Here is an 11,293-nt window from a genome sequence, read left to right on the forward strand (position 1 = left end):
GCGAGCCCGGCGGGGCCCCGACCCCAGCCCCGCCCAGGCCCACGCCCCCGGAGCCCCTCATGAATATCCATGAACCAGTGAAAACCTGGAGTGGGAAGCCCGTGCAGAGCTCGCCCGATCGTATGCAAATAGGTGCAGCCCAAGGACTCAATTATTCATGAGTCTTGGTAATGAGGGGTCCGCCCCAGGCTCAGACCCGGGTGACAAACTGACGCAATTCAGCAGCTAAAAGCGCTGGGGCAAAATGGCCACCGAGACGACTGCCTAGAGAGACTTAAGGCACGGCCCCAATCCTCAAGCCCAACGGCCTGAAATGATTGCAGCACCATAGAGTCACGGCGAGAAAGAAGGTAACCATTGGCGGACTGGAGAGGCTTCCTGTGGCAAACACCTGAGAAACTATGCAACGTGGCCATCCCACGTGTATAAAATCAGATGTAGAGCCACCGTGAGGGAGACTGGAAACTATTTTTTTCACTAATCCCCCTTATCTCCTGTTATAACCCCCTTCCCCGATATAAATCCTTCCTGACCTCAAAATCTGATACAACCCTTTTCTCCCATAAAAAGCACTTCGCCCATACTCCGTACCTTTCCTGCATCATCACACTGCACCCCCACCCTCCACCGCTCATTCTCCTAACTCTCCAGGATCAGGTTTCCATTCTCCTGGTTGCAGAGAGGCCAATCAATCGTGATTCTATTATGTAAAGCCTTGGAAGACCCTTGGCTCATAGGTGATTAAGGATGGAGCCAGTGGCTGCCTCCCCTTAGCTTAGCTAATGGAGTAGAACTGTGAGAGAGACTTCCTAATCAGATCAGCTCTCGTTTCTAGACTCTCAGGTGGCCCATCCCGGCAAAGGAGGGTGAAAACCAATGCTTGTCCAGCTGGGAACAGCACAGGACGTACCTGGAGGCTTGCTTCCCGGCTGGCCAGAAAGGCCTTGCCCAGTCAGAGCCGTGTGGTAAACACTACCGAGAAAAATAGGCGCGATACAGGGCTAGAGAGAAGGCATGAGGACATGGTTTCCAAAGTCAGTTCCCTTTATTAAATGTTGATTTTCACAGACCAGAAATACAAAATAAAAGTAGAAATAGGCCCCAGTAAGGAGCTACAGGCCTGACCTCCTATGACCCCTGCTGCAGCAACTTGAACAGGACAAGAAGCAGCTATATCCCCAAGGTTGGGAAAGTAGGACAAGGATTTGGTTCCTGCACTGCCCTGCCTCCCACCCAATCTCTCCCCAAATTATAAAGAGGCATCCTTGTGAATCAGCAGCCAAGACGCCTCCCGTGCTGTCCCAGCCAAGTGCATATCACCAGGAAAGCTTGTTCAGATGGCACAGAATCCAGAGATTACATTTCATATGGGGAGAAACTGGTACCAAAACACGGGTGGAGAGACTGGGGGTGTGACAGGGCAAAGCCAAGGAGAGAGAATTTTCCTCCTCTCTATTCATCAGATCCTGATGCCGAATCTTCTGAGCTGGGGGGAGTACTGGCTAGTTCCTCTTCTTCAGAGTCCTGAAAACCAAATGTCTTTTCAGGACAAAAGTGTAGAGTCCTGGTTACCCTCCCAGCTACTTTTCAGTGGTGAAAGGCCCCCGATTCCCTATCGCCTCCCCAAACTCCAGAACTAGTCTTTAGAACCCCAGAATTCCACCTATCCACTCCATCCCGTTATTCTTAAGAACCAACCACAACCCCTGGCCCATCTGTCGCCACCTCCACTGCCGACTCAGATGCCCCTCGCCCTTCCAGGCCCCACAGCCCCCAAACTCCTGCTGTACCTCGCTCCGCCTTCTCTTCTTTTTGCTCTTGTTCTCTCCTGAAGAGCTCTCGTCGCTGGACACAAACTCTTTGCTCTTGAAGCTCTCACTCAGCTGCCTTGACGACGACTTGGATGACGAGCCCCTGGAGGGTGTTGACTTCTTTTCCATCTTTACCTTTACTTTCTTCTTCTTCTTTGACTTGTCCCTATATTAGCAAGAGGGAAAGGGGCTGGGCCTTTAGGTACCCCCATCATCAAGGCCAAATCGCCCCCAGCTTTCACAGGGCCTTCTTTACCCAGTCCCAGCCACACTGTCCATGTCACTATCAATGTCAATAGCCAGCCATGTCAGCCCCAAGTGAGAGCATCAGAAGTGAATAACCAGAAAAATCAGAAGTCATAGCCTGGTCATAGGGAAAGCTTACGTGGCATCTCTTGCTTTATCTTTAAAAATTCATGTGAATTAACACCATAATAACATGTTTTTTAATGATCCCACACCTTCGAACAAAATTGGCTCTCTAGAAAAATAGGCCATTATTTGTCCAGTGACCAGGAATTCCCTAGCGCACTACCCATACTTGGGTAACTGCCTACCCAGATATGAGAAGCACTGCCCTCTTGCCATCAGAAGCATCTCTATTAACATCCCCATTCTCAACTTGGACCTACAAAAAACATCTGCCGAGAAAGCAGTTACTGGGCCACTCTGTTCCCAACACTCACCTCTTAGAAGACTCGCCCCGGCCTCCTTCATATTCTTTCATGGCTTTTTCATATTCCCTCCTGGCATCCTCAGCTTTGCGATCCCACTCCTGACACACGTGCACATGTACACACACACACATACACAGAGAGAACAGAGAATAATGAGATCTCTCCCAACACAGGCAAAATCTACAAAGTTCCACCAATGCCCCCTCCCCCCAACCCCTCTATCAGTGACTAGATTCACCACCCCGCATCCATGCTGCTACTCACCTCTTTCTTCTCTTTGGACATTCCCTTCCAGATCTCGCCTGCCTTCTTGGAAAGATCTGTGATACTGATGCCGGGATGGTCTAACTTGATCTTCTCTCGGCTGGCATTGAGCCACAGCATGTAGGCAGACATGGGTCTCTTGGGGGCATTGGGGTCTTTGCCTTTCTTTACCTACATGAGAACCCAAATATCTTTAGCCATCTATACCCTCCCAGACACCCACATTCTCCCAAAGAAATTACTTGGATCAGGGGAGAAGATGGAGAAGACATCAACCTAGACCGAGGTTGGGGCAGGGACCACGTCTGCCTCCCCTCTGCACCCCAGTGCTTAGCGCATTAGGGGTTCCCGTCTTAGGGCTCCTGAGACAAAAGAAGCCTGCTTCTAATTCAGATCTTCCAGAAGATAATTATCTCAAGGACCAGAGAGAAACATTTCCAAGAAGGTACTTCTCAAGGCCATAATCACTGGCTACAAAAAGCAGCCCCAGGAGGACCGAGCCACAGGCCCCACTGGTGGTGGACAAGAGAACACAGAGAATGGCTCCCCAGGGCCGTCCCTTCCAGAGGAGAGGCCATACCTCCGTAGGCTTCTTGCGGCTCTTGCGATCCTTGGCCATCTTGGCCTTTTTAAGCTGTTTCCGTTTCTTCTCATCCCGGTCACTGTCCCCTTCGTTACTGGAGGAGCTGGCAGAGGCATTGCTATCAAACCTGCCAAGGAGAGAGGGGCTTAGACTCAGGAAGGGAAGATGGCACCCCACAGCCTCAGAACAGGAAATGAGTCCAAAGACACCTGCCCAGAGAGGAGGGTGAGAGGGCCACAGGACAGGGCTATCATCCCCAACTTTGCCTCCTCTCCTTTGCTGAGGGGGTGCTTCACCATGCCCTCTTCACCTCAGCCATAGCAATGGATAATCTGGTGAAGCAATCAAAGAAAAGCAAACGGGCTCCATCTGCTTTCCCTGCTCTCGGCCTAACCCCAGACCTACTCCAACCACACTCCCCGGGACAAACTCTGTCTTGTCAACGTGCCAAGTCCACTTCACCACTTCCTTGGGGTTAATCATCTTACCCTACCCCGTAGACTCTCTGATAAAGAGAGTTTCCATAAAAAGTGGGAAAAACCAACACCAGTCCAACCTAGTACATACCCACGTAATTAACAGTCCTGTCCGATATTCACACAACCCGTCAGCACACAGAGCTGCCTAGACCTGCATGGTGCTGAAATCTTCAAGGCGTTTTCACAAGCCTTTACTCACTGACTCATGACGAGTAGGCAGGCATGCAGGAAGCAGAAGCAGTGGACTCCTGTAGATTTTTTTTCCTGCCCAGAATTTATTCCAAATTCTTCTGGATTAAGAGTCCCAATTTTCTGCTGGGAACCACGGTGCCCTATTCAAGAGGGGCTCACCCAACTGCAAGCCGTTAAGGGTGGGCACATGGCCAGTTCCAGCCCATCAGAGCATGTCCTTGTAACTCAGACTCGGGAAGGGCCATGTGACCACACTGCTTACTGCTGCTCTGGGAGCAGAGGCATGCCTGCATGGTATACCAGCAGGATTAAGCCTGCCCAGACCATGTGGCACTACATGGGGCAAACCTACCTAAAAATAAGGAAATCAGAAGAAACAAAGATTCCCCACAGCTTTTGAGCACCTCGATCCAGATGCCTGAAGCCAATTATATCCCTGGGCTCTCCAGTTAGGTGAACCCACAAAACTCCCTTTAAGGCTAGTCCACTTGACTCATATTTCTGACACTGGCCACGAAGAGTTGACCGATACAGCACAGGGACACTACTGTTGTTTCACATATGAAAAGCTGCGAGTCGACGACTGACCTAAGGGCTCAGCTGGCGAGTGGCAGTGGTGGCTCTCACCTCGTCTCTCCTCCCTGCTTTTCTGGCTTTCACTGCATGTCCTGCGCTTACAAAGGCCTTGATGATTTTTGAAACACTGACATTTATCCCCTCATTGGAGGTCATTTTTCCACCCTGGGTCGGTAGCTTATGCTGGGATATAAGAAATGTCCAGAAATCTCTGGTCTCTTAAGCTCACAGGCCATCACCTCACCCCCATGAGATGGAACCAAAACTCACTCCTCGGCCACATCTTCCTCCTCTTCACCTGGGTTGAATGACTCATCTGAAAAAGAACCGACATGCATCAGCGCTGCTCCACGGAAATCCCGCCCCCTCACCCAGATGCCCAGCTCTGGCCCCAGGCTGAGCCCAGCCCGGGCCCAGGGAGGAGTCTGGCCGCCCCCGTGCCCCAGGACTGCCAGGGCAGGCTCACCGGTTTCTTCTCCTGAGTCGTCGCTGCTGTCGTTGGCGTTCTCCTCCCGGATCTTGCCCTCCTCCTTCATCCGCTCCAAGTAGGCATCATGCTGATCTTCGTCAGAGTCGGCATAATCGTCGTAGCTTGGGTTCATGCCCTAGCCGTCAGGGAAGAGGTGGGCGTGAAGGCCGACCTGCCCTGGCCCAGAAGCCCGCACACTCGAAAGCACTCGCCCATGCCCGTGAGTCAAGATCAGACCAGCAGCTCCGAGAAGACCATGGAGCTGGACTGTTCACACGCAGCCAATGTGCAGGGCCCACGAGGCCTTCCTGCAAACTGGGTTAGTCCAAGCCCCTCCCTCTCCCAGCCCCACTGGGGGCTCCTGAGGGGCTGCAAAGACTGATCTAAGGTCATGCTGAGGAAACCTGCACCAGGAGGTGGGGAAGGGTCACACGCACCTCTTTTTTCTATAAGGATAAGAAGAGAAGAGAGAGTGAAAAAGAAGCTGGAAAAATCCCTGCCCTTCCCCAAAACAGAAAGAACAGGAGAGAGGCTCATCCCTTCCACACTCAGAGGTACCTCTTTCAATCCGCGGTTTTTGATGTTGAGTTTTTTTACGTTGACAAAATCAAACAGCTTCCCATACTCCTCCCTGTGAGGGGAGATGCACCGCATTACCGGACGGGCAGGCCGATGAGGGGAGGACTGCACGCTGTTCTGACACCCATGGGCTGAGACAGACTGCGGGGCCTGGAGCTCCTGACCACATCATCCAACCCAACAGCTCAGAGACCCTCGCAGAACAGCAGCAGAGTCAGGCATAGTCTTGAAAGAGGAACCTGCATGGCTCTCGAGTTCCAGGAAGGAAAGGTGGGGAGGGGTGTGTACCTAGTAACCAAATACGTGCAAAGCAAGGAGGGGGTGTTGCGAGAGGGGATTTTTCATCCTTTTACTGGTTTGCATTTCATACTTCACAGGGTTGTTGTAACAGTTAAGCGTGAAGATGTTTGTAAAACGTTTAGCCCACGATGAGCATTCGATAAACATTAGCTGCTGTGTTCCCAGACACCAAGCTCATTCCGGGAAGAGAGAGAGAGAGAGATAACATTTCCATCTTGGGGGGAGTGGAGGAGGAGGAGGGCTACTGGACCCAGAGCTTTCATAATGTGGAAAACAATTTTTTTAAGGACAGAAAGAAAGCGATGAAGAGGCTTCCAAAGGCTGAGCATTCCGAGGAGCACCAATTCCCAGGGAAGCAACAGAAAAATTCTGCTCAAGGCTTGAAGTCAGGGATGAGTCACAGGCCTGGAGAGGGCCCTGGGTCATGCCAGGCCTCCTGGTCGAGGCTAGGTCAGGACCAGGACGCCCACGAAATGACGGAGGGAGGCTCTCACCTCTCGATACTACTGAAGGTGTACTGAGTGCCCTGCTTGGTCTCGATTTCAAAGTCAAAGGAACGTGTGGTGGTAGTGCCACGGGCAAAGTTGACAAAGGAGATCTCGTCAAAGCGGATGTGCACAGGTGGCTTGTGGACATAGATGAAGCCCCGCTCCAGTGGGTACAGCAGTCCTGAGCTCGCCTTGTAGGAACAGGTGATGCACTGGGCCCCGGAGTGCCTGGGAGAGGACACAGGGAGCCCAGTCAGTGCCCACCTCAGCAGCAGGTGGCAGAGCCACAGGGACCACCACACAGGTGTGCTCAGGACCTCAAGTGAGTGAACCTCACTAAGCTGCTCAGACAGAAGCAACTGACACCATCAAGATAGGACCCAACCGAGCCTCGGAGACTACACTCCCATCCAAGTGGGTTCACCGAGCAGACTCGGGACAGCCCAGCCCCACAGGCCAGGGCCCCGGGCCTGCGCTCACCCTTGGAAGTTGCCTGGGACAGTGATCTTGCGGTTCACCAGTGCTTTCATGACCCGGCTGACCATCTCGTAGAGGGATCCCGACATGTTCTTGGTGAGCCGCCCCTCGAAGCGCTTCTCCACCTCCTCCCTACGACAGAGGAAGATGAGGTCACGAGCAGTGTTTCCTCCTAATACATGCCTGTCTCCCGCCTCGACCTGGCAGGCTATGAGTCCAGAGAGACACTCACTCATTCATGTTGAGAGTCAAAGAAATGTCCTCATCCTTGGAGAAGAGAAGGATCAGGAAGTGGTAACGGGTCTGGCCCTGCTTGATGGGGGGATCCAGGCTGATCTGACAAGGAAGAGCCGACAAGGCTTAGCACCAGGCGATGCTCCGTGAGAACTTGATAATTAAGCCCCAGAGAGATCGTCCATGAAAGACTCAGGCAAAACCCAGGACAACCCACTCCCAGTGGTTTCCGCTTACCACAAAGAACATCTGGCGCTGGTCCTTATGGGGCAACAAAAAGAGACGCAGCACCGTGGTGTAGGGTATCTTGTAGTCGAAGGTCTTGCCGTGCAGGTGCAGAAAGGTGGGGTAGATCCGAATGTCGTATCGGCCTCGAGGGGTCAGACACTGCAGCTCTCGGAAGATACAGATGGCGTCTCCAGTGGCCTGGATCACATCCGCCTTAGACAGCACGTTCTGGGCAAAGGCCTGCGAAAGCACACACTGGTAACTGAGTGGCAGGGATCCTGCTCCTGGACCAGGTGGGGCCTGCTTAGCACCATCTGCTCCCAAGGCGACCAGGGGAGACCTCACCTCAACGGGGTCTACGCCATCCTCCTGGGTGGGAGGCACGTAGAAGCGCACCTCCATGAGAGAGACTTCTGCGTCATCATTCTGGTGGAACTCCAGTGTCACCTCGTTTTTGCCTGTGGTGCACTGGGACACGTTGCTGAGGGGTATCTCGAAGACAGGTTGGTCACCAATGTCAAAGGAAAGCAGCTGCCCTGTAAGGAAAGAGCTGTCAAGCTTCTCCAGAAACTCGAGTCTGCATAAAGCATGTTCCCGCCAGACTGCAGTTCCCTGAGGACAGGATGCTTTGCTCGTACTGTAACCTCAAGACCAGGCACAGTGCTTAAAACACTGTTGGCCCGCAATAAACATAGTGATGGATTACAAACCAATAGGAAATCAGAGGCAGTGACAGAAAGAGAGCAAAACAAGTTAAAGGCTGAAATCCTTCCTCCCACCTTCTCCCCAAACCTCAGCCTTTGCCCAGACTCACCACCAAACTTCACCGTCCCCCAGTTCCAGCCCTTCACACATAGGTCCTTCTCCATGAGGTCAAGACGATAGTGAGTTTTGAAGAAATCGGAGAGTTTCTCAAACTCCTGTAAGTGAAGCAGAGAAAGCAATCCCAGTAAACCCCAGTGGTTTTAACATAAACTTGAATGTTCTACGATTATCTGTTTCTGAGAAGCTGCCCTAATATACCTTTTATCAGAAATCCATGTTGACTTAAGAGTCTCAGCTATAAAACTGTTTAAAAGGATGTTGAAAGAGGCTGTTTCTGGGCACCGGAACTCAGGCTGAGGGAAGAGTAAAATAAAGAACTGACAATTCCTGGCTACGGCCTCACAATGCTTTCAGACTTTGTATAGGTATTGCTTTAATGAAAGCGTAAATTCAAGTAAAGTAGTCTTTAACTCGAGCAGTTCAAAATGGGAAAACAAAACCCAAAGTAAAGAATCAAACTAAAACTATGAACCTGGAAAAAGGCAACAAGCAGAAACCACCGAAAAATCAAAACGGTAGAAAACCTTCTGGAGTCAAGACACAAAGGCAGGCCCAAGACTCTGACACCCAAAACTGAACACTGATCGCTTAATGGCCTCAATGGCTCTGCTCTGTAGAGTCCAAACCGGCAATTACATGGTTAGCAGAGGAAGGAGCCCCAACCCTCTCTAGAAGATTCAAATTAAACGAGATGGCACCATAAAGTGGGGGTTATGGCACCAGGACATCTCACCGACTCTCGGAAGCCATCGTACTTGTAGACATGGCCATTCTTCGTGAGCAGTTTAAGTCCATGGCCCAGAGCCACGCGGCGCCAGATGCCTTCCGTCAGCTCCCCCGCCTGGATGTTGTCCACTTTGCCCGTCTTACTGTTCTTGAAGATGATGCCCTGGCGGCTCAACCTCAGCCGACCATCATTCTGTTAGAAAAACAGACCTAAATGCACAGGGACGGTACACAGTGCATACTGGGCACAGCCCCGCCCGACTCCTATCCTAGGCTGGCTCGATGTCAATGCAGGAGCCATGGCTGAAATGGTGAGGGCCAGTAAGGGACAAGTAGCTAGAAAGTCTGGATTCTAATCCTGGCTCTGGCATCCAGAACCTTTGCAGGTCCTCTGTTTCGAGATATGGGGCTGAGCAGCAGGTATGGTCCCTATAAACTCTTGAGGTCCTGTAACTCCAGTACTCTCTCACTATTAACCTTTGCTGGAGAAACAACAAGTATACATTATACTCTCCTTTCCCAAAGTGGCAACATCATCCAAGCAAACTCTTGTTGCCTGACAAAAAGTCTACTCCCCTCCCCTCTCCACCTGTATTAAAAGCCCAAGCCCTTCTTACCATGGAGCCTTTCACCTCCTGGTAGATGTCGTTAAACTCCAGCGTTTCTGCCATGCTGACCTGCCCCTTTGGCCTCAACTGTGAGCTGAGCCCCAACTCCTGGATGGCTGTGCAGATAGTTACTCAGCACGTTGGGAATCTGAATTCAAGAGGGAAACAGAGAAGCGTGAATGACAACACCTCACTCAGCACACGGATGGGGCCAGGTGGCAACCTGTGGCTGCGCCCGGGATGTCTCGGGATCTCCTCTGCCTGGGAGCCTACAGGCAGGCTCCGCAGAGGTCGAGGGGCCAGGCCCAGCCCCAGCTAGAAAACCGGGCCTGGAGTAGTGCTTACACCCCAACCAGAAGCAGGCTCTAGGCGATCCACCTGGCGCCATGGCAACGAGGAGCGGTACCCCAGGGCCTGCCTGGAGGCCGCACCTCGCCCGCGCGCCAACCCAGCTCTGAGTGCAGGGTTTCCCTCCCAGCGCTCCCACCGTGCCTCGGCCCCAGACCCACGGTTTCCCCCCTTCCCCTAAAATGGATTCGCCCGCTGCCCGCGGATTCGAACGTGGAACGGTCCATCTCGAGCGTCCCACGGGGGACGGAGGGACCCGCGCCCTCCTGGGGCACGGGGACGGCGACCACCCACCTCCTCAAGCAGCAGCCTAGCGACGGCCCAAGTGCGGACGGTGGGCTCGCTGGGGGACGCGGGGGAGGGGGGCGGGGACACAGGGGATGGGGAGGGGGACACTGGGGAACCTTTTTCCCGCGTGCGCAGCCCAGCGTCCCGCCACCGGAAGCTGTTCCCCTGGACCATAGAGAGCACGAGCCGGCTAGAGAGGCGCGAGCCCGGCCCGCCTACGAGGCGGTCACATAGAGCGTCCGCGGCTCTGGAGGACCTGAGGGCAGCCTGGCAATGAGGAAGTCCCACCCGCATGGACTCTAAGAAATGGGAAAGCGTAGGGCTCTTTAACTATTACAGACACTTTTTCAGTGGAGGACTAAGTTCTAAAGAGAAATCGTGTAGTTTTCTTTTATCAGACTTTCCACAGAGGCGTGTGTGAATGTGTGTGGTATTGATGTGGGTCCCTCTCTCTTGCACGACGATAGTGGTTTCTGTGGAGTGGAAAGACATCCGTGAGACAAAAAGAAAAATATTTAGAGTTATGGAGAGAAATGACCCCTCCCACTGGCTGAGAAGAGAATGTGTGTGTTAGTGTCGTTGTGACTGCCCCGCTCTCCCTGTCACGTGGGATTGTATTCTTTTGGAAATGAGTTCACTGCATCCAAAAACCTCAGGTCTAACGGCAATGTATGGGTGGCCTGAAGGAGGCTGGCAAATGGCAGTATCAAGTTCAGGTGCTAGTGTCAGATTCACCTTGGAGCCAGAACTGATTTGAAACCACATCAGCCTGGGATTGTCAAAGCCGTGCCCCTGTATATAGTACTAGGATGCATCTTGCAAAATCAGAAGAGGCCAGACCTGGAAGATGCGTTGCAGTTTGTCTACTCCAACTTCTTTTTGCAGGTGGGAAAACTGAGCCCCAAAGAGGAGTTGCCCGGGGTCTCTGAGTCGGCAACAAAGATGGAGACTGGAACGCAAATCTCCTTTCCCCAGCCCATTCTGTCATAATCACAGCGACTCTATGTTCGGAACAATTGATAATATGTGTCCTATGCGAAGACATTAGGACAGAATATTTAAACTCGAGATTTCTCTGACCATCTGACTTAAATGGGGTACACCAGCTTACTTACTGAGTCCTAGGATAAGAGAAAGCAGG

The 11,293-nt window shown here is 52.4% G+C and overlaps 1 protein-coding gene across 3 annotated transcripts; it reads right to left on the bottom strand.

The window, feature by feature from the left end:
* Positions 1-1,023: 1,023 nt before the first annotated feature.
* On the bottom strand, positions 1,024-10,296 carry SSRP1 (structure specific recognition protein 1). Of its 3 annotated transcripts, none has more exons than XM_006905994.3 (17): positions 10,159-10,296; positions 9,526-9,664; positions 8,916-9,101; positions 8,172-8,277; positions 7,703-7,893; positions 7,367-7,597; positions 7,128-7,231; positions 6,899-7,027; positions 6,425-6,646; positions 5,610-5,682; positions 5,049-5,187; positions 4,853-4,898; positions 3,333-3,462; positions 2,753-2,923; positions 2,498-2,586; positions 1,791-1,977; positions 1,024-1,524 (listed from the first exon to the last, which is right to left on the bottom strand). In XM_006905994.3, the coding sequence occupies exons 2-17, from the start codon at positions 9,577-9,579 to the stop codon at positions 1,453-1,455; spliced, it is 2,130 nt and encodes a 709-aa protein (XP_006906056.1). In that variant the 5' UTR covers positions 9,580-9,664; positions 10,159-10,296; the 3' UTR covers positions 1,024-1,452. The 3 variants fall into 3 exon arrangements, with proteins under 3 accessions (XP_006906056.1, XP_024896629.1, XP_015454689.1); XM_025040861.1 differs by having other exon boundaries at positions 10,269-10,287; XM_015599203.2 differs by lacking the exon at positions 10,159-10,296 and adding an exon at positions 9,862-9,880.
* Positions 10,297-11,293: the final 997 nt, after the last annotated feature.

Source organism: Pteropus alecto, unplaced genomic scaffold, assembly GCF_000325575.1.
Source record: "Pteropus alecto unplaced genomic scaffold, ASM32557v1 scaffold91, whole genome shotgun sequence".
NCBI lineage: Eukaryota > Metazoa > Chordata > Mammalia > Chiroptera > Pteropodidae > Pteropus > Pteropus alecto.